General features: G+C 39.0%; 2 protein-coding genes across 2 annotated transcripts in view; one reads left to right on the forward strand and one right to left on the reverse strand.

The window, feature by feature from the left end:
• Positions 1 to 1,556: 1,556 nt before the first annotated feature.
• Positions 1,557 to 10,468, forward strand: FAM110D (family with sequence similarity 110 member D). Its single transcript, XM_089663081.1, has 2 exons — positions 1,557 to 1,794; positions 6,502 to 10,468. Exon 2 carries the CDS (start codon positions 6,605 to 6,607, stop codon positions 7,736 to 7,738), a length of 1,134 nt encoding a protein of 377 aa, XP_089519207.1. The 5' UTR covers positions 1,557 to 1,794; positions 6,502 to 6,604; the 3' UTR covers positions 7,739 to 10,468.
• Positions 10,361 to 23,851, reverse strand: part of CUNH1orf232 (chromosome unknown C1orf232 homolog) — a 76,094-nt gene continuing 62,603 nt past the window's right edge. The window contains exons 4-5 of the mRNA XM_089663082.1: positions 22,672 to 22,778; positions 10,361 to 12,464 (exon numbers count right to left, since the gene is read on the reverse strand). Coding sequence (XP_089519208.1) covers positions 12,236 to 12,464; positions 22,672 to 22,778 — 336 coding nt within the window. The 3' untranslated portion in view covers positions 10,361 to 12,235. The remainder of the gene's footprint in view (positions 12,465 to 22,671; positions 22,779 to 23,851) is intronic.

A 23,851-nucleotide genomic window follows, 5' to 3' on the forward strand; every position in this document is an offset into this window, starting at 1 on the left:
TTATCTGTCTCCAAAAAATGCTAAACAATTCATATGGGTACAGTGTTGCATGACCGTGCAATTGTCATTCAAAGTGTGATAGCACTGAAAGCTGAAAATTGGCCTGGGCAGGAAGGGCGTAAAAGTGTCCGGACCGGAAGTGGTTAAAGTGGTTGTAAAGGTTCAAGGTTTTTCATGCATGAAGGTAAAAAACTTGTGTGCTGTAGTGCCCCCAGCCCCCTCACTACTTACCTGAGCCCCATCGCAATCCAGCAGAGTGAACAACAGCTTCGGCAGTCCCAAGTTTCTGCCTCCTCATTAGCTGAGACAGCAAGCAAAAGTAATTGGCTCCCGCTGCTGTCAATCACATCCAGTTAGCCAATAAGGAGAGAGGGGGCGGGGCCAAGCCACGGCTCCATGTGTGAATGGACACATGGAGCAGTGGGTGCCCCCATAGCAAGCTACTTGCTGTGGGGGCACCAGACAGAAGGGAGGGGCCAGGAGAACCTTCAGAGGACCCGAGAAGAGGAGGATCCAGGCTGCTCTGTGCAAAACCACTCCACACAGCAGATAAGTATAGACATGTTTGTTATTTTACAAAAAAAAAACACTTAACCTTTAGAATCGCTTTATGGTAAATAAAAAACCTTGAGCCTTTTAGAATCACTTTAAGGCATATGTGAATTTGATAAACAGTTGTGCAAATATTGTGTGACATGAAAAAATGCAACTACCATAGATTTATTATATAGAGCCCCTGCATTCAGAAAATACAGTATATATTTGATTGGGGGTTTAAGGTAACTTGCCCCATAAAATCCAGATTTTTACCATGTATGTGAAAAATTTAAACATTGACCCAGTAGGCAAGTGGTTAAAGTAGAACTAAAGCCCAAACATTTTTATTTTAATTTTAGATAAGCTCCAAGGAGCTTGTATTGAACTGTATTGTTGCTGTAATGTCTTCCGTTATATTGTAAAGTGCTGAGCAAACTGTTGGCGCTATATAAATCCTGTATAATAATAATAATAATAGATATAGAGAAGGGAGAGTTATAACCCATCATCTGCGTCCCATTGATGTCATTTCCCTTCATTTCCTGTCCCAAAGCCAAAACAGGAAGTGGAATTACCTAGAAAGTGAGGTAAGTCCCTGGTTGCCACCAGGGTCAGTAGGATTACTGTCTCCATTGGAGGATATCCCCTCTATGCCTGTTCTGGTGACAACTCATTTGAAATTTTCATTCACTTTCACTCTCGGTGATAGGATAAATAGAGTTAATCTCCCAAACGGGGACTCAGACAGCAATAAAAACATGACAGGTATTCCAATCCCTCTTCACTCTATCCAACACTAAAAAAAACAATGCCTTTGGTTATACTTTGTTAGGCATTAGCTCTGTTCCAGCTAGATTATTGTGAAAACAGGTGAGAGTATAAAGACAAGAATAACAGCTGACAAGTTAATTGCGAAGGAGTGGAGCACAGATGGATGGGAAATGAGGAGTTAATGTACAGAACAGTCAGCAAATGGATAATGAGAAGGGAGACTGTCTGGAAAGGGTGGAGATTTCCTTGTTTGTCAAGTGCACACACTCACACTTTACACTGCACTGTGACACAGATCCTTACTTATTGCACCCTCTCACGCACTCCTACTGTACGTAGGGCTACCTTCTACACCCCTACTAGCAGATCCTTCCATCTCGCAACTTTGCACACAGTTATCACATACGCGCACCGATCCATACTTCGCCACATGTTGCACAATCTGATTCGTTGATGTTGAGACGCATACTACAGCAACTGCTTGAGGTAAGTTATATACAGTGTGCGTGTGTGTATATATATTTATTGGTATGAAATAAATCATATGCATCAGTTTACGTATTTGTAGGGAGGATTTCTTACTTATGGTGACAATTTTCTAAAAAAAATTTAAAAAAATGATTTTGTATTATATGCCTTATCTATTGCATTTATAGTATACTATGGAATGAAACAATTGAAACATTTCCTCTCATTACCAATTTTCACTTTACCTTATCACTGTGCATTCTGTTACTTGCAACATATTTATTGTGAATGTTTATGCTTAACAGATTTAAGTCAGTTTTTTTATTTGTATATATATATTTGATTGTTTCTGTCTTTTTTTTTTATTTCTATATATATGATTGTTTCTGTCTTTTTTTTTATTTGTATATATATGATTGTTTCTGTCTTTTTTTTTATTTGTATATATATATATATATGATTGTCTCTGTCTTTTTTTTTATTTGTATATATATGATTGTTCTGTCTTTTTTTTTATTTGTGTATATATGATTGTTTCTGTCTTTTTTTTTTCTTTGTATATATATATATATATATCATTGTTTCTGTCTTTTTTTTATTTATATATATATATATATATATATATATATATATATATATATGATTGTCTCTGTCTTTTCTTTATTTGTGTATATATATATATATGATTGTTTCTGTCTTTTTTTTATTTGTATACATATGATTGTTTCTGTCTTTTTATATATATATATATATATATATATATATATATATATATGATTGTCTCTGTCTTTTTTTTATTTGTATATATATGTAATTGTTTGTCTTTTTTTTTATTTGTATACATATGATTGTTTCTGTCCTCTTTTTTTATTTTTATATATATATATATATATATATATATATATATATATATATATGATTGTTTCTGTCTTTTTTTTATTTGTATATATATGATTGTTTCTGTCTTTTTTTTAATTTGTATATATATGTTTGTTTCTGTCGTCTCTGTATTGCATATTATCTTAAGCACAAATCTTTTTTTTTTTTTTCATTTCTTTCTCTCTAATCTTTAGTTCCTCACTTATAATTAGCTGGTTTTGGTTTGGCTTTTTTTTTTTTTTTCTGAACTAAGTTACTACCTTCTATGCAGACTGAGGCTATTTCAGGCTGCTCTCAGATGTCTGTATTTTTAGACTATTGGGTTGTTGGTTAGAAAAGGATGCAGACGGTATTTATGCATGTACAGTATGTATGTGTATTTTCAGCTTGCTAGAACATCCTGAAAATCAGAATGCAATATAAACTACAGAATTTTGCGTCTGCGTGTATTGCATTTTATTCTTTATTTCCCTTTTATGTAGTTTCAATACTTTTGGCTACTTGCAATGGCAATAGTCTGTTATCATTAACTACTTGCCCTCCAGAGGATTTACCCCCTTCCTGACCAGGTCATTTCATGCAACCCTGCACCCAAATTAAATTTATGTCCTTTTTTTCCCCACAAATAGAGCTTTCCTTCAGTGGTATTTTATCGCCTCTGCATTTTTTTTTGTGCTATAACAAAAAAGACTACAATTTTGAAAAAAAAAATTTTTTTTTACTTTTTGCTATATAACATATCCAGTAAAAAAAAATGTAAAATCAAATTTCATCATAAATTTAGGCCAAAATGTATTCTGCTACATGTCTTTGCTAAAAAAAAATCCTAATACATGTAAATGAATTGGTTTACGTTAAATTTATAGCGTCTACAAATGGGGGTATACAGTATATATACTGGAATATTTTTAAACTTTTTTTTATACTAGTAATGGCGGTGATCTGGGAGAGAACTGACTAACTGCCACTGACATCCCCAGTCACACTAATACAGTGATCAGTGCTAATAAAAAGCACTGACACTGTACTAATGACACTGGGCAGGAAGGGGTTAGCATCTGGGGCGATCAAAGGGTTAGCTGTCTGTTGTTTTACTGTGTTGTCTGTGTGTGCTTTACTATATAAACATACTGCTTTGTATTGCTCTGCTATGCAGAGCAATACAAACCAGCATGCTGGTGCTGACAGGGGAGAGATCTGTATTGTTTACATACCCCGTCAGTATTCTTTGGCGATCGCTGGGTGCCATTGGGAAATCTCCAGCTAGGACTCGGTGATCGACAGCTGTAGCTGCCACTGGTGGCGCGGGTAGGGCAGCGTGCGTAACCCCTCCCCAGAAATACAAAATCACGTGTGTATATATATATAATTTATTATTTATTTATTACAGGTACTTATATAGCGCCATCAATCTACGCAGCACTTTACATATATATGGTACATTCACATCAGTCCCTAACCCTCAAGGGACGTACAATCTAAGGTCCCTAACTCACATTCATATACTAGGGCCAATTTAGACAGGAGCCAATTCACCTACCAGCATGTCTTTGGAGTGTGGGAGGAAACCAAAGTACCCGGAGGAAACTCACGCAGGCACAGGGAGAACATGCAAACTCCAGGCAGGTGGTGCCGTGGTTGGGATTCAAACCCATGACCCTAGTACTGCCAGGCAGAAATGCTAACCATTTAGCCACTGTGCTGCCCACATATATGATTTTGCACAGCCCTGCTGCCCTGTAGCAATAGTTCTGCTATAGGGTGATCATGAAGCGGTTAAAGGGGAAGTTCTGCTTTATATGCTCTTCCCCCCTTCTTCTTTTGGAACTTTTTTTTTGGGAAAGGGTACTTAGTTTTGGTAGGTACCCACTCACACTTCTGGTTAGATCACCTAGGCTTCCACTGGAAGTTCAGCATCCACCTCCTTGTCCACAACCTTCTGGGACTTGTCACAGGTCCCAGCAGGCTGTGGACCGTTTACACAGCGCAGCGTGGCTCGGAAGCTGGCTGTGAAGCTGCAAGGAGTCACAGACAGCTTCCCACACTACACATGCCAGCACCGGGGACCCGAAGACCAGTGAAGAACTGGTCTGGGTGAAGATGGCGCCGGATCCTTGGACAGGTAAGTGTCCTTTTTTTAGTCAGCAGCTGTAGTATTTGTTGCTGGTTTTAATTTTTTTTCAAACAGAGCCGCTTTAAAGTGTATGTCTAAAAAAAAATATTCAGTACATTTCTGTAATGCATAAAGTTTTCCCAGTGTCTTGTCTCCTTTAAAACACTGCAAGCACATAAAATTACCAGTTGATCTGCCAAATATCCAATGATTGTCTACCTTCCTGTAGTGGGTTGACAACACCGGGGGCAGACTGACAATTCATGGGGCCCCGGGCAATAGGGGATCATGGGGCCCGTGTCCTTGCCCAAACTCAAAAAAGCCTATGAAAAAGGTACCAGGGGCATCTCATGGGGCCCCCTACTGACCCCGGGCCCTCGGGCAGTGCCCGAGTTTCCAAATGGTCAGTTCGCCCCTGAACAACACTGTTTCTACTGCACTGAAATCCTAACCAGAGTTACAAACTTAGCCCAAGTTCTCTGCTTCTGGACTACAGAACACCTCCCTCTCATCTCTGTAACATATGGAGATGTTTTTTATTCCAACAGGGGAGAACTCTAGGCAGGGTTTATAACACTCCTTGGGATTACAGTGCAGCAAAGGCAGCATTGACCACACACAGCAGCAATATAAGAGCTCGCTGGATTTCTACAAGCCTATTTCCCCATATGTTGTCTGTAAAAAGACAACATATGGGGAAATAGGCTTGTAATGCAGAAATGTATTTTTTTATTTTGTCCAGACACACATTTTAACCACATTTCTTTTATCCTCCCCCCATTCCATTTTCTTTAAACTCAATTATATTTTATTTATATTATTACATTTTATCAGCCATCTTGATGTATTAAAAGAAGGTTTTTGTGAAATGAATGTGTTATTAATTTAAACTAACCTTATTTAATTCATTTTACTTTTTTTTATAGAAAGGAGAAACATTTTCAATGGTTTCTGTGCCTCCTTTGGGGAGATTTCCCTTCACTGTTGCATCAGTGGCACATGAAGTGAGATTAATCCCACCATTGGGAACTTAAACTTCAATAAAAGCACTTTTATTCATAGAGTGAAAAAGACTTAACTATAGGCAAAACTTTTTTTCCTTTTACATAGAGCAAGGGAGGGTTATAACCCCTTTCAGATTTTTTTTTGTCTTCTGTGTCCCATTTCAGAGAATTCCCTTCATTTTCTGCCTCCTACCCAAACAGGAAGTGAGAGGAAATCCCTGAAAATTACGGTAATTCCTTGGTAACCCCCAGGTCACCAGAACTAGTGTCCCCATTGGAAGATTTCCCCACTATAACCTTTCTGGAGACAATCCAAAATTTGGGATTTTCTTTTTACTTTCACTTTCAATGTTAATGATAAACAGGACAAATAGAGAGGAAACATTTCCCTAACAGGGGCACAGACAGCAATAAAAACCAACAGGCGTTCCGATCGCTCTCCTCTCTATCCAAAACTAAAAAAAAAAAATTTGCATTTAGTTATACTTTAAAACTTTTTGTAAAGGTTTAATTGATGTCTGTGTCTGTGATTAGGAGATTATATTACTTCTCTATGTTTCACAGTACAGGAAGTAAGGTTAAATGCTCCCAATGAGGAAACAGCTAAATATCTAACTGTGGTTCTTACCCTTCCCTGCACAAAAAAACTAAAAAAAAGGTTTTGTCCTGGATTCTATTTTACTAAATTAATCTAATTTTTTTTAAATATATCCTCATTCTGTTTTGCAGCTACCATGTTTCACAATTTTACCCAGTGAAGAGCATCTTATAAATTGGACTGCAGTGTGTAAGACATGAACCTTTGGCATTCCCTGAAAAGCTTATTGTCACAATGACACCCATCAATCATCCTTTATCTCCGCTTATGAGTAGACCTAGGGTGACTGCATCTGATCGACTGGAGGCAGATAAAGCCAAGTATGTGAAATCTCCGCAGGTGATACATCGCAGGCAAAACCCAGCCATCAATACCCTCCTGAGTCCTGTTTTAGCAAGGAAACAGAGTCCATCACTTTACAGTGCTAGTTCACCAACTGAATCCAGCTCAATAACGGATTATGATTTCACAAGCCAATTTAGCTCTGCAAATCAAGGGCTAATATCAGAAAAAAATGACTTAAATGATCGTCTACATCCTGCAGCTGAAAAATCAGGTCCTCAGTCACCAGTACATACATTTACACCAGCGACTGTCTTCTCCCAGTCTCCTAACCTCTCTCCCAGCATAAGAAAGCAAGAAAATCAGGCGTACAAAGATAACACATTTAATCCCAGCAGGAAACAAGCCATGTCCCACGGTTTCCTCACATCAAACCAAGGAAATGACCCACAGCCTCCCCCCAACTGCTCAACAGTCAGTCCCCTCTGTCGGAAGCGATTTAGTGGCAGAAGGTTGAACCGACCTGATTCTCTCATTATGTACAGACAAAAGCGGGATGGGGTATCAGCTAGCAAGGAAAATGATAATGGAGAAGCTGGCCTTGTGATTCGATTTCTTCAAGGGACACCTCTCTTAAGAAGAAGCACAAGATTTTCACAGAACCCACCTCAGCCATGTGCGGGGAATGTGCCAGTATCACCTAAGTTACAAAGAAGTAGAGAGGAACCTGTGGTATGCCAGGTCAACTACACCAGCACTTCTGATGCACAGGAAGTTACAGTCAATGACAAACTGACTCTTGCCGATGCACAAAAATTTTTTGAGAGTTGTGGGCTTGAGGGAAGCTTGTTGAACTTACTTGATATTTACCAAAATGGAGAGGAACACACACCGTTTGGAAGCATGGAATCCATGGATAGAGTGAGCTGTGGGTTTGCTGCTGTTGAAGAAGAGAAAGCAGAAAGAACCCCAGTATCAGTAATTGAGAGGAATGCCCGTGTTATAAAATGGATCTATAGTTGTCAACGAGCACGGACCAGTGGGAGCCATGAACATAAACAAACACCAAGGGAATCTACAGTATGATGTGTGCTCCATCAAAACAAATAACTTGGAAAATATGCATTGTCACAATGAAAAGAATGGCTAACAACACAAATTTTTTGGGCATAATTTTTTTGTCAGATCCTGGAAAAGCACTATTAAAATGTTTTTTTACTCTCTAAAATGGTTTCTGAATATTTTGGGTAATGATAACCTTTTTTGGCTAGTTATTTAAGTATGTTATGTGTCCAGCTTCTTTTTGCATCACATTTCAGTACATTTTGTCTTGTGTATTCCATAATTAGTCTCTGAGTAGTTGCTCAGGAACCATATAAGTATTCTCAGGTCAGGTGTTGAATGAAACAACAGCTTTGTATGTACACTGTGTGCACAATTAGTATTTTGGCCAAATCATCATTTTTATACATATTGTCCAACTCCAAGCTGTATAAACTTGAATGCTTATTGGATTTCAGCATATCAGGTGATGTGTATTTGTGTAATGAGGGAGGGTGTGAACTAATTAGATTGACGTCCTATAATAATAATTAAGCAGCTTCTTTTCTTCAGGCAAAATGGGCCAAAAAAGAGATTTAATTGACTCTGAAAAGTAAAAAATTATAAAAAGTCTGGAGGGATGCAGCACTCTTGAGAGTATAATTTTTTTGCCAGATACGGGAAAAGCACTATTGAATTTTTTTTTTACTCTTCAAAATGGTTTCTGAATATTTTGGGTAATGTTAACCATTTCTGGCTAGTTATTTAAGTATGTTATGTTCACCATTTCTGGCTAGTTATTTAAGTATGTTATGTGTCCAGATTCTTTTTGCATCGCATTTCACTACATTTTGACTTATGTATTCCATAATCAATTAGTCTGTGAGTAGTTGCTCAGGAACATATAAACATTCTCAGGTCAGGTGTTGATTGTAACAACAGCTTTGTATGTACACTGTGTGCACAATTATTAGGCAAGTCAGTATTTGGCCTAAACATCATTTTTATGCATGTTGTCCAACTCCAAGCTGTATAAAGTTGAATGCTTATTGGATTTCAGCATATCAGGTGATGTGTATTTGTGTAATGAGGGAGGGTGTGAACTAATTAGATTGACACCTTATATCAAGGTGTGCATAATAATTAAGCAGCTTCTTTTCTTCAGGCAAAAATGGGCCAAAAAAGAGATTTAACCAACTCTGAAAAGTAAAAAATTGTAAAAAGTCTGGAGGGATGCAGCACTCTTGAGATTGATAAGATATTGGGACGTGATTACAGAACCATCAAAAATTTTTCTGCAAATAGTCAACAGGGTCACAAGAAACATGTTGAGAAAAAAAGATGCAAATTAACTGCCAAAGATTTGAGAATAATCAAAGGTTAGGCTACCAGGAACCCATTATCCTCTAGTGTTGTCATATTCCAGAACTGCAACCTATGTGTGTTCAGTGCTCAGAGACATGGCCAAGGTAAGGAGGGCTGAAACCCGACCACCACTGAACAAGACACATAAGTCAAAATGTCTGTGCCAAGAAATATCTGAAGACAGATTTTTCAAAGGTTTTATGAACTGATGAGATGAGAGTGACTCTTCAGGGGCCAGATTGATGGGCCTGTTATTGATTCAGCCACAGGCCCATCAATAACAGGCACAGAGCTCCACTTCAACTCAAACGCCAGCAAGGTGGAGGTGGGGAACTGGTATGGGCTGGTATTATTAGAGATGAGCTAGTTGGACCTTTTAGATATTCTCCTAAGAAAGCCAAAACCTCACTTTTAGTTTCTTAAATATTTAGGTTTGAGGTTTATTAACATTTTAGATTGACCGAGAGTACTGTAGTTGTTCAATAATGAAATTAATCCCTATAAAAATACAATTTGCCTAATAATTGTGCACACAGTATATCTGTATACCTACTGCATTACATATATTTAATACGATACGAGGTAACTTAATTTATATGATTTAACTAAATGTTTGGTATTGTTGCTCAGAAATGTTTTTGAATGCTACATTTGAATGAGTTCCACAAACAGATAAAAGATAAGGAACTTGTGCTGTATCTAAAACCTGGTACACAGGATGAGAATATAGGATGAATGATCGGAAAGGCTACTAGAGTTACGAAAATTCTCGTAAAACAGAATACAACTTCCTGCAATGATGTAATATATTGTATTGTATTATATTCCTTTGTTTATGAGCATGCACAGTCTTGGTCACTTGATTTTTTATGAGTAAATACTGTACTGCTTAAACAAAAATTGTGTGTTCATTTATCTTAAAAGAACAATTTTGATGCCTGTCCCTTTGTATAATTTTGCATGAACTGTCGTGATCGGCTCAGTAGAAATTTTTTTTTATTTTTGCCTGGTTTTCTCATCCTGTGTACTAGGCATAAGCTATACAGAGAGGTTAGCAAACCAATTTTGGCTTGAGTGCAAGTTGCCCCATTTATACCAGATTGTATAGCCATTGATTGTATCCAATGCCCCAACCAAGTTTCTGGATCATATGCCAAACAATGTTGACTGCATACGTGCAGATGCACAGTCATCTTAAAACCATATCTTCTATTCTATTTATTCAATATATATGAGAGTTTATCTTCTAGCCTTAGAAGACATGAGTTCTTCATACAACTCAATTAATAGCAGCAAGCTAAGTTGTCTCATTGGTTTCATGTACACATGAATTTATTTAACAACAATGCAAGCATGTACATTCCATTTAATTAAAAATTAAATCAACATCAACAACCTCAGTCAACAAAACTGTGTGTTTATATCACTTGCATGTGAACTATGAGACTGGGGATTATTGAGAATTACAAATTTATAACCTACAAACACACAACCCAGAATAGTTTTACTAATTTGTATATGATATAAAGTTAAACAGAAATGTAATGCCCATCATCTAATAGCTGCTATTTTGTCAGGTTTAAATAACAGCCAGGAAGACTGTCAGGGACAGTGAATAAACATCTTTGTAGATTAATAGTTTAATCAAACCGGCTGGAATTTTACAGCTAATTACATCTTATTGTCATTTAAAGCTAAAATCTAGTAAAGATGATTTAAAAACAAAACAGTACCAGGGGCAGTACTTACTGTTTATGAAGAATGTCCAGTATGCAGGTGGCTGCTGTGCTTGGTTGAAATCCCAAGTCTTCTGCCTTTGGATAGCGGTGATCTTCTGATGCTGTGGAGGTTAGTGCCATAGTGCCAACTATGTAAGCCCTTTCCGCTCCTGTGCTGTAGTAATAGAAGCCATACTATCGGTTCCCACAATAAAAAGTCTTCTGTGATGGGAGGAGGCAGTCCTTTCATTCATCAGCCCATCCTCCATTCATAGAGCGCTTTTCATTATGGGAACCAATAGTACAGCTTTTATGAATGGTGCAGAATGGTGGAAAGGGTGGCCAGAGTTGTCATTTGACGAGTGGCTGTCAAAGGTGCAGTCACTCATATTAACCCTGCAGAGGAAGAAGAAGATCACCGCTGTGGGGGTATCTGGATCAGAGGACTTTGAATTTCAAGAGAACACAACAGCCACCAATACACGGGACACTCTTCATTCATGTTAAGTACCATTCCTGGTGCTATTTTTTTTTAATCACTAAACTTCAGCTTTAAGCCATACTTGTGAAGTACGTTGAGCAGATGTAGGATAAGACAGGATCATGTTAGTCTAGTCAAGTCAGCCAAAGCTTTCACTATTTGATTCATAAAATAACATTTGCTTACTGCCTAAGGTGTGTGGATATGCTAAGACTGAGAAACTTATCCTCAGGTTATTTGAATGGCATGGTAAGGGAAGGAGGATAATATGCAATAAGGTATTCTAGCCTTGGACTAGTAATGTTTCCGTATTCCTGACCAGGGGCGGACTGACCATTTGGAAACTCGGGCACTGCCCGAGGGCCCAGGGTCAGTAGGGGGCCCCATAGGATGTCCCCGGTACCTTTTTCATAGGCTTTTTTGAGTTTGGGCAAGGACACAGGGGCCCCATGATCACCTTTTGCCCGGGGGCCCCATGAGTTGTCAGTCCGCCCCTGTTCCTGTCCATTGCAGACTGCCAAGAGAACTAAAACCAGTTTACATTAAACCACAGCTGTGTACGTTTTGATGGAACTGTTGAGGTCATTGGGGGATTGTCATTTGCATCTCTTCCTATTATTTGTACTTATAAATCCAAGTCTAACATTTTCTTTGGGATTCATTTTGGTTTAACATTTCATACACAGCAGGTACAGGCATAATATGTGTACATTAGTACATCTGTTCATGGATGGCATGAACTATACACCAGTTAATTTACAGGAGAAGACTAGGAGGAACAATAATGAAACCTCCAGGAGATTGAAGCTAGAGTTTTAATAGAATCTTTACCCGCTTGATATTTATGTCACAAATATGTACTGTTGGTAGTTTCCAGTTATGCTTGTGTCCAATATTTTCACTAAGGCACAAGGTTGCTTGGTCACACAGTTCCTTGAAGGAACTGCCTTCAGTCACTTTCTTACTAGGGTTTAGTCCTTAGTCACTCTTGTTCCTCAGCTCTGCTAATTTGCTGGTGAGAAAATTCCATTTGAAAGGTGTCTCCTCCACATGATGGGCTTCATTTTGTTCTGCTGGAGGATCTGCCAGCACCCCTTTTGCCTCAGAGTGCTCAGCAGTTTTCTGCTGCCACCGGCTGCTGAATACATCCCAAAGAGCTGATGATCGCTTTTCCGAAGGGTGATCTAGAGAGCATGATGGAGTAGCTCTGCAGAAAAAAAAAATTAACTGTAACTTTTGTATTTTCCTATTAAAATAGTGAGGTTTGAAGGTGATGTCTGTACAAAATAAGAAAATATACAATCAATCCTCATTCACTGCCAAATAGCTGTAATCACCACCAATGGCCGCAAACACCTAACTATACTCCAAAATAGTGAAAAAAAAGAATATATAATGGATTGGTGCTGCGCTACTCAGTGCATAAGTCCTCATGCACACTTGATGTTTTTGCAGCTGTGTTTTTGGCTTTTGACAGTTTTTTCTACAGCCAGTAAACCCCCCAGCATGTTATCCTATGTGTCCATGCACACATAGACTGTAATCAATGTTTTTTGGCTGGGACATTTTTTGGCTGAAAAAAAACCCCCAGGACTAGCTCTAATGCTGAAAAGCGCGGTAAAATGCCGCAAACTGGGTTTTTGGACTTTCTTTTAACCCAAAAAAATTTTTGCTAAAAAAACGTTAAAATCCGCAAATGTGGGAAACACTGCCAATCGCGGCAAAACGTCACTAAACGCTAATGCAAAAATGCTAAAAAAAGCTGAAAAACACGTTTTTAACGTGATTTTACACAGCTAACGTTACCAGCGTTATCAAAATGCCTAGTGTGCATGGAGCCTTAATGAATAATACATGAACATGTACATACATATATAAATATAAATCCAGTGAACAACTCCAACCAATAAATCTCCACCAGCTAGCATGCACCTCCAGACTGCGAACCGCACGGGGTCATAAGGCATAAAAAAAGCACTCAAACGATGATCTCACTGTGTATTGCCCTCGATAATACTCAAAAGACTCCTCTATAGTGAAGATGGTGAGCACTCACAGGTATAACTCAGATGTCCTTATAAGGATATGGCCATAGAACTCTCTCACCTCCAGTATCCCCTCATGGAAGATTTAAACAAAAAGAGTTCCCATAGTGTAGTAAGTCAAATTTATTGTAAAAAAACACACAAAATGACTACTCATATTTTAAATTGGGGTTCGCAGACCCATACAGGCAAGAAACACCTCCTGGAGGAAGTCACGTGACTTGTGACGCAATGCGTAGGACGGAAGGGTGGTGACATAATTTTGGGTATGGATGGCAGCCGCCATCTTGGTACTCCCGAGCACTTACACCATTTTCCGCAGTTTGTTACAGTGGTCACAGTCTGAAGGTGAGCACACATGCTAGCTGGTGGAGGATTTATTGATTGGAGTGCTCACTGGATGGTTCACGGCTTCTGCTGAAGATTCACTGTGTTCTTAATTTGGGACTTTACTTAGTTTGGGACTTATTTATATTGTGTCACGCTTTGCTATCATCAAGTTCATTACATTTTTATATATTTTTTAGTCACTTATCCACCTGTCTATCACTAGCAATTTGACTACACTTCGTGTTATGTTGATACAAATATATATTTTTTGTCTATTTATTTTAGTCACGATTTTGCACCTATTGTTTTCATCAGTTTTTTTATCTTTACACTTGGGTGCAGGGTTTATTTATTTATGTACATGTTCATTTATTATTCATTTATGCACTGAGTAGTGCAGCACCAATCCATTATATATACAGATGTTTGTACAAAGCAGTGTTTCACTGGTAAAGACCAAGGAAAGAATGCTGTTTAAAATATAACTTCAGATTTGCTGAAAATAGAACAATTTCCTTTGGGTTACCTATAGTATACACTTTGCAAGGATTTTAGTTAAACGTTATGTAGATTGATATCTTTCTGTGTGAGTGACTGGGAGGTTCAGCCTTCAGCTGTTGCAATCCCAGTGCTGTAATGGGAAAAGATGTAGAATCTACATCCAGTGCTGTATTAGATTTTGTGCTGCCCTTGGCAACAGAAAAATTGGCTGCCCCCCCCCCTCAGAGAGACCCTGACACCGACGTACACCCCCTTTCCCCCACGAAGAGAGCTTGAAATTGACCGACAACACCCCAGACCCCCCACCCAAGAGAGCCTTTTACTACCACCACCCCCCATACACTGGCAAATACCCCCCCCACTCTGGCAAGAGATAAGACACTCACTTTCACAGCTCTGGACATCCCCTGGAGCAAGAGTCAGGCTCTACATACACCAATAACAGCCCGCAGACTCTCTCAGATCCCCGTGCTGCGTGTGTCCCTTCTTCTTTTCCTTCTTTCAGGGGATGGTACTGCCCCTCTGAAAAAAGCTGTTGACCCCCTGAAAAATGCCACCCTAGGCAAATGCCTTGTTTGCCTTGTGGTAAATACACCCCTGTCTGCATCCCTTTAGAAGAGACTAAGTCTTGAAAGTATTTCAGTAACAGTAAAACTTCTATTTCAGGGGATGCCAGAAATGTGACTTTTTATATCAGAGTAGATGTCTAAGGAAAGAACTGAGCCAATCACACAAACAGGAAATTACACTTCTTGGAGGATTCTGTACATTAATGGTTTACAGAACACCTCCCGATTTGTATAGCATCTATATGTTATATGTAATTGTTTTAGGAAAGTGCCGATTTCTTTTAAATATGGGTGTGCTACTGTTTCTCCTTTTTTTTATCCAACAGGGTATGGAAAGAGAAAAATAGAAGACAGGAAGTAATGGAACATAATGTATGTCCAATAGGACCAGAGTACTAAAAACATTTACAGTGGGGCAAAAAAGTATTTAGTCAGCCACCAATTGTGCAAGTTCTCTGTAATTGGCATCATAGGTAGACCTTAACTATAAGAGACAAAATAAGAAAAAAAATCCAGACAATCACATTGGCTGATTTGGAAAGAATTTATTTGCAAATTATGGTGGAAAATAAGTATTTGGTCACCTACAAACAAGTAAGATTTCTGGCTCTCACAGACCTGTACCTTCTTCTTTAAAAGGCTCCTCTGTCCTGCACTCATTACCTGTATCAATGGCACCTGTTTGAACTTGTTATCAGTATAGAAGACACCTGTCCACAACCTCAAACAGTCACACTCCAAACTCCACTATGGTGAAGACCAAAGAGCTGTCGAAGGACACCAGAAACAAAATTGTAGACCTGCACCAGGCTGGCAAGACTGAATCTGCAATAGGCAAGCAGCTTGGTGTGAACAAATCAACTGTGGGAGCAATAAATAGAAAATGGAAGACATACAAGACCACTGATAATCTCCCTCAATCTGGGGCTCCACGCAAGATCTCACCCCGTGGGGTCAAAATGATCACAAGAACGGTAAGCAAAAATTCCAGGACCACACGGGGGGACCAAGTGAACGACCTGCAGAGAGCTGGGACCAACGTAACAAAGGCTACCATCAGTAACACACTACACCGCCAGGGACTCAGATCCTGCAGTGCCAGACGTGTCCCCCTGCTTAAGCCAGTACATGTCCGGGCCCATCTGAAGTTTGCTAGAGAGCATTTGGATGATGCAAAAGAGGACTGGGAGAATGTCATATGGTCAGATGAAACCAAAATAGAACTGTTCGGTAGAAACACAACTCGTCATGTTTGAGAGAATGCTGAGTTGCATCCAAAGAACACCATACCTACTGTGAAGCATGGGGGTGGCAACATCATGCTTTGGGGCTGTTTCTCCGCAAAGGGACCAGGACGACTGATCCATGTACAGGACAGAATGAATGGGGCCATGTATCGTGAGATTTTGAGTGCAAACCTCCTTCCATCAGCAAGGGCATTGAAGATGAAACGTGGCTGGGTCTTCCAACATGACAATGATCCCAAACATACCGCCCGGGCAACGAAGGAGTGGCTTCGTAAGAAGCATTTCAAGATCCTGGAGTGGCCTAGCCAGTCTCCAGATCTCAACCCCATAGAAAACCTTTGGAGGGAGTTGAAAGTCTGTGTTGCCCAGTGACAGCCCCAAAACATCACTGCTCTAGAGGAGATCTGCATGGAGGAATGGGCCAACATACCAGCAACAGTGTGTGCCAACCTTGTGAAGACTTACAGGAAACGTTTGACCTCTGTCATTGCCAACAAAGGATATATAACAAAGTATTGAGATGAACTTTTGATATTGACCAAATACTTATTTTCCACCATAATTTGCAAATAAATTCTTTCCAGATCAGCCAATGTGATTGTCTGGATTTTTTTTCTTATTTTGTCTCTCATAGTTGAGGTCTACCTATGATGCCAATTACAGGCCTCTCTCATCTTTTTAAGTGGGAGAACTTGCACAATTGGTGGCTGACTAAATACTTTTTTGCCCCACTGTATTTTAGTAAAGCAGGGAAAGGGTAGAATCTGCCAGGTGTTTATTGCTGTCTAGGACTTCCTTTCCTATTGACAACTAATTTACAAATTTGCTGTTCTGCTGTAAAGCCATACTTGGTTTGCAATGTGGCCTGTTCAGCGACACTGGACAACTTTAGATCCATGTATGGCCATTCCCATTCATGAGAAGTCAATCTATGGATCAACTTCCCATGAACTGGTTTGTTAGTAAATTTTTCATTGATCATCACATGCAGCCAGTTGGCTGCAGTGTTGATCAGTGTATTCTAATAGCGGGGGAGTACGTTGTCAGAATACAGTGATGCAGTGGGGAGGATTCCCACATCTACCTAGAATGCATGGATTGGGGCATTGGCTCAGTTTTTTTTTTTGATCAGCCGGGTGGCTGAACAAAAATAACTGAACCATGTATGGCCAGCTTTAAAGGAACGGAAAGTGGGGGTAAAAACCACTTCAATTAGGATAAGAACAGTGATTACAAAAAAGGATACAGATTCCATCGCTTCCCCACACGTATAATTAGTTGCCTGTTTGTGGGAGCAATGCACTGTCCAACAATTTATATGGATCTAGTAATTTGCTGTTTTACAGGTCTAACACCTGTATATTGAACCAGGAAGTGTGGTACAGGTCATATAGTGATAAGTTATATTTGCACAGTCCACATAGGACTCACACATTGGATGGATTTTTGACAATATATGTAAAAAATGTATGTGCAAAATGCATTTTATGTATCAAAACAACTTTACTTTCATAGAGCTTGTTTGCATCTGCACTGTATTGCAGCATTTTCCTAAAATGATGTGTGTTATTTTACACTGAAGTAAAACTGCTGGAATAAAAATACAGTAGCAGACACTGGTGACAGGTAAAGATCCATACCTTGAGGTACCACCCTGATCCTTACTTCACTATCTAGTGCAGAGTTTCTCAACCAGCGTTCCATGGATCCCTAGTGTTCCTCCAGAGGTTGCTAGGGGTTCCATGAGCAATGAGCAATTTCTTTTTCTCAGATAAGTTCCCACTGACATCATTGATCTTTTTAGCTATCTGTAAAGGGGTAAATTTTCCTAGTGACCACTAATGTCCCATGAGTTGTAGATATAGTATTTTTTTTTAGCAGGGGTTCCCTGAGACTGGAAGGTTAGTTCAAGGGTTCCTCTGCATTGAATAAGGTTGAGAAAGGCTGATCTAGTGAGTCACTTTCCATGAACAAACTTCCAGCCTCTGAAGTCTTAACTCCTGTCCTGCATACTGATTCTATGTAACCAAACCAGCAATCGCTGCTCCCTATAGCTAGCCTCAAAAGTTCTCTTTAAACAATATGTTTTTTTCTAGTTTACATAGAGTATGAAAGGGTCAATACAACCTTTTTTAAGCTGTCCCATTTTGTTTGGGAAATTTCCCTTTATTTTTTGACCTGGAGACACAACTGGAAATTAGTTAAACCTATCTCCTTGTAGATACTTGTCATTTTAACAGGTGTCCCCACTGTTCAAATGACAACTGTAAAATACTGTATTTTCCATCTCTTTCTGTCACAGTGACAATGGCCAGCAGGACCAATAGAAAGCTGAATCTCCTCAGCAGCAACACAAAGAATTATAAAAAGCTTCTACATTCCATCCAAGATTAAAAAAATGTTTGGGCTTAAGAAATATATAAATGGTTATACTTTCTCATTTGGTCCCAAGCTCTACTTTATAGAAGCCATTGTTTCCATAGGCTGCACTAGTAGTGGCCAAAAAAGCCAGAAACAGCTGTATGTACTTTGAAATAATTGGCTCTGTATTATGAGGCTATATTCACAATATATACCGGTAGTTCTGAATGCACATTTGCCCATTGCAAGATAAAGGAATGATTTGCGTGGCTTGGCACTCTATCCTAAATTGAGATGTTTTTGAGATGATAGTCCTGTTTTTGTGATGAAATGAGATACAGTCGTGGCCAAAAATATTGGCACCCCTGCATTTCTGTCAGATAATGCACCACTTCACCCAGAAAATTGTTGCAATTACAAATGTTTAGAAATTTTTGTGTTTATTTCCTTTGTTTGTATTGGTATGACACAAGTGGAGAAACAAAAAGCGAGATCTGACACATTCCACGCAAAAGACCAAAAATGGACAGAACAAAATTATTGGCACCCTCAATTTAATATTTGGTAGCACACCCCTTGGAAAAAAATAACTGAAATCAATTGCTTTTTGTAACCATCAATGAGTTTCTTACACCTATCTACTGGAATTTTGGACCACTGCTCCAAGTCTCTCAGTTTGGAAGGGTTCCTTTTCTTAACTGCTGTTCTGAGATTTCTCCACAGGTGCTCTATGGAAGTGAGATCTGGAGCCATTGCTGGCCAGATCAGTACTCTCCAGTGCTTTGTCTGAAACTATTCAGTGCTTTGGGTTATTGTCCTGCTGTAAAACCCATGACCTCTGATGGAAACCCAACTTTCTGACACTGGGCCCTACATTGCACCCTAGAATTATTTGGTAGTCTTCAGATTTTATGCCATGCACATGGTCAAGACATCCAGTGCCTGAAGCAGAAAAGCAGACCCAAAACATCAATGAAAATCCAGCATGTCTGACTGTAGGGACTGTATTCTTTTCCTTAAAGGCCTCATTTCTTTTTCTGAAAACAGTAGAATGATGGGCTTTACCAAAAAGCTGTAATTTTGTTTTGTCTGTCCACAGCACATTCTCCCAAAAGGATTTTGGCTACCTCAGGTACCTTTTTTTTACTTGGCTTTTTTATGTTTTTGTGTCAGCAGAGGGGTTTTCCTGGGTCTCCTACCATAGCGTCCATTTTCATTCAGATTGTAATGTATAGTGCAAGTTGACACAGTTGTACCCTGTGCCTGAAGGCCAGTTTGTCTGGAAGTTGATCGGGGTTCTTTATCCACCATTCAAAAATCCTTTGTTGCAATCTTTGATCAATTTTTCTCTTTCGTCCATGACCAGGGAGATTAGCTACAGTGCCATGGGCTGTAAACATCTTGACAATGTTGCGCACAGTGGACACAGGAACATTAAGATCTCTGGAGATGGACTTGTAACCTTGAGATTGTCCATGCTTTTCCATAATTTTTGTTCTCAAATCCTCAGACAATTCTTTGCTACTCTTTCTCTTCATCATGCTCCATGTGGCACACAAAGACACACAACAGAAAGGTTGAGTCAATTTTGTACCATTTTAACAGGTTGCCGGAGTGATTTCTATATTGTCAGCACCTGTTAATTGATACAGGTGAGTTTATTTAAAATCGGGGCACTAAATCAGTGCAGATCTGCTCTGTGACATTTGCCAGTTATTGGCAGTACATTCCTCATGCTGTGACAGCATTTACTTTGTGATCATCTGTGTCATTTCTTTTTCAGAAAACAGTAGAATGATGGGCTTTACCAAAAAGCTGTAATTTTGTTACGTCTGTCCACAGCACTTTCTCTCAAAAGGATTTTGGTTTCCTCAGGTAAGTTTTGGCAAACTCCAGTCTGGCTTTTTTATGTTTCTGTGTCAGCAGTAGGGTCCACCAGGGTCTCCCACCATAGCACCCCTTTTTATTCAGATGGCAATGTCTAGCTGGAGCTGACATTGTTGTACCCTGTGCCTGAAGGTCAGTTTGAATTTGTCTGGAAGTTGATTGAGGCTTTTTGTCCACCATTCGAACAATCTTTTGTTCAATCTTAGTTTACGTTTTTCTCTTTCGTCCACATCCAGGGAGATTAGCTACATTGCCATGGGCTGTAAACTTCTTGACAATGTTGTGCACAGTGGATACAAGAACATTAAGATCTGTTAATTGATACAGGTAAGTTTAATTACAAATTACAGGAGCGTCACAAACTTGCAATGCAAATATTTCTTACAATTTTGAGAAGGTGGCAAAAATTTTGTCCAGTTCATTTTTGGGGTTTTGCATGGAATGTGTCAGATTTGTTTTTTTGTTTCTCCACTTTTTTGTGTCATACCAATATAAACAAAATAAATAAACATGAGAATGTCTAAACATTTGTAATTGCAACAATTTTCTTGGTGAAGTGGTGCAGGGATGCCAATATTTTTGGCCATGACTGTATGTGAATACCTTCAGTTCCAAGTAGGCTCTAGTATGCTATGCACTGATTTGGTTTGAGGGCTTTTTACTTCCTTTAGTCCCTTTTCTAATCTTTATTTAAGTAAAGGAAGTAAAGATAGAATCAATTAAAAGATTAGGATAAGCTTTGCTTGTACAGGCTAGGATATTACGTGATTGTTACAGTGAGACAGCATATCTAGCTTTGTGAATAATTTTTAGTTGAGGGAGATTCAACAATAAGCGAACATGAAGGCCAATAGCATCACTGTATTGTTTATGGTCTGAACTCAGGATTGTGCATTATGCTCCATGTACACGGGACACTTCTGAACGATGTAAACTGACTGCTGGAAAATGTAGGTTAAAAAACGTCTGTTTAGCCATGTTTGCATACAGCGTTTATGCACGTTTATACACGTTTATGAGCATTTGCGTTTAGAAGTGTTTTTTAAAGATAACCTCAGGAGACCTTCCAAAATGCCCAGAATGCACTGAAAAACAGTACAAAAACAACTATTTCAGACATTTTGAGAGAAAGAGAGAGCAGAAGCAGAGAGAGCAGTATTTGTTGAGATCAGCTGTCTTTTTTTCTTTTTTGTGGTGTTTGGATGTGTTCCAGCTCATTTCTGTGCAGAAATTATTGCAGCAGTGTCTAACATATTTTCTTTCATGCAAAACCTCAAAGTATGGTGTTCCAGGTCCATTTGAGTACCGGGAAAACACTTTGCATGCATTTTTCATGATGAAAAAAGGCTTTGGACAGCATCTGGAAATGGAAGAGTTAAAAAAAAATTTCAAACACAAACGCTTCTAAACGTGGTTAGCCGCGTTTAGCCGTGTTTACACGTGTTTGGTGTTTGAAATGCTGATAAAATCTACTCCTGAACGCAAGTTTTCTGCATTAAAAAAAACGGCTGTAAACACAACTGCCTGTAAATGACTGTAAACGACATAGTGTACATGGACACATAGGAAAACATTAGGGAGAGTTCAGGGGCTGCTGAAAAAAACGCTGAACAGTTCCTAAACGTGAGTTTGTCAGCTGCAGTGTACATGAGCCCTTAAAGTGATGGAAGATCTAGGTAAAGAAGATAAGGCAGGGTTGGCTAAAATATATTTTTTAAAAGATAATATTTAAAAAGGAGGGATGGGAAGGGTAAGTGTGGTTTGGGGAAATGGAGGGATAGAGCAGGTCTAGGGGGATGGGGGCAGAGGTGAATGAGGGTAAGATTTATAGAGGGGGGAGACTTGATAGATAGATATAGATAGATAGATAGATAGATAGATAGATAGATAGATAGATAGATAGATAGATAGATAGTTCTGCAGGAAAATTCCTATTGACCCAAAGGGTCCCAGAAATAGGCTAATTAGAACAAAATACATAGACATATCAGAATATTTTACCATTTCTGTAGGATAATTAGGAAATTATTAGGTTCCTAGGGCCTATTTAAAGGTATGCCATTTAAACACTTTCTAGTTAGCCCATATAGCTATGTTTTAAACTATCTTGTAATTTGCAATTGCCCTTGCTTCCATTTCACAAAGAAAACTGACTGTCTGGGGCCGCTTCAGTTTCAGAAAGAAAATGGACTTTCCTGCACCACTCTGTGGGAGTAGGGGAATCTTGAGATTTCCAATGAAAAGTGAAAAAATGGATTTAGCAGCATTAAGCATGTGAACAGTCAAAGATTTCCAGTATTTTTCATGTAACATTTTGCATCTCTACCATAAAAAAGATGCTGCTGTTAAGTTTTCCACCCCCCATTCTGTATAATGTATGGATAGAAATCTTGCATTAACACATACAAGCTTAAGCGAAATCACAAGTAATAAACATACTGTATGAAAGTACCTTTGTACAAATTTATACCTACTGTTCTGGTGCTTGCTCTGCCACTTGCTCAACATCCTGATCTGTTCTGTGGTCATCATCTTTAGAGAACAATGAGGTAACACTTCTCCAACCAAAAGCTCCTTGGACCTGTGAATAGGTAGCATATGAACACTCGGACGCAATTAAAATGGAGAGGAAACAAGCTTCTATGGAAGTACACTACTACCTTTTTAAGACTTAAAGCAGTATTAAAATCAAAACAAAAACATTATATATTGCAGCTTACACCTGGTGATCTGGCCAGTAAATCAGTTGTTTTTCAACAGAACAAGCTGTACTAAAGATGTGACAGTGAAAAGATCGAGACAAACCATTTAACAAGGACAGAGATGTTCACAATAATCAGCTTTTTTATATTTACAGTCAGGTCCATAAATATTGGGACATCAACACAATTCTAACATTTTTGGCTCTATACACCACCACAATGGATTTGAAATGAAACGAACAAGATGTGCTTTAACTGCAGACTGTCAGCTTTAATTTGAGGGTATTTACATCAAAATCAGGTGAACGGTGTAGGAATTACAACAGTTTGCATATGTGCCTCCCACTTGTTAAGGGACCAAACGTAATGGGACAATTGGCTTCTCAGCTGTCCCATGGCCAGGTGTGTGTTATTCCCTCATTATCCCAATTACAATGAGCAGATAAAAGGTCCAGAGTTCATTTTAAGTGTGCTATTTGCATTTGGAATCTGTTGCTGTCAACTCTCAAGATGAGATCCAAAGAGCTGTCACTATCGGTGAAGCAAGCCATCATTAGGCTGAAAAAAACAAAACAAACCCATCAGAGAGATAGCAAAAACATTTGGAGTGGCCAAAACAACTGTTTGGAACATTCTTAAAAAGAAGGAACGCACCGGTGAGCTCAGCAACACCAAAAGACCCGGAAGACCATGGAAAACAACTGTGGTGGATGACCGAAGAATTCTTTCCCTGGTGAAGAAAACACCCTTCACAACAGATAGCCAGATGAAAAACACTCTCCAGGAGGTAGGTGTATGTGTGTCAAAGTCAACAATCAAGAGAAGACTTCACCAGTGAATACAGAGGGTTCACCACAAGATGTAAACCATTGGTCAGCCTCAAAAACAGGAAGGCCAGATTAGAGTTTGCCAAACGACATCTAAAAAAGCCTTCACAGTTCTGGAACAACAT

Source organism: Staurois parvus, unplaced genomic scaffold (genome assembly GCF_062004578.1).
Source record: "Staurois parvus isolate SC_StPar_1 unplaced genomic scaffold, SC_StPar_1.0 ptg001622l, whole genome shotgun sequence".
NCBI lineage: Eukaryota > Metazoa > Chordata > Amphibia > Anura > Ranidae > Staurois > Staurois parvus.

What these genes read in the sequence shown, in the direction of transcription:
- FAM110D (XM_089663081.1), top strand. Translation starts at nt 6,605, where the DNA reads ATGACACCCATCAATCATCCTTTATCTCCGCTTATGAGTAGACCTAGG.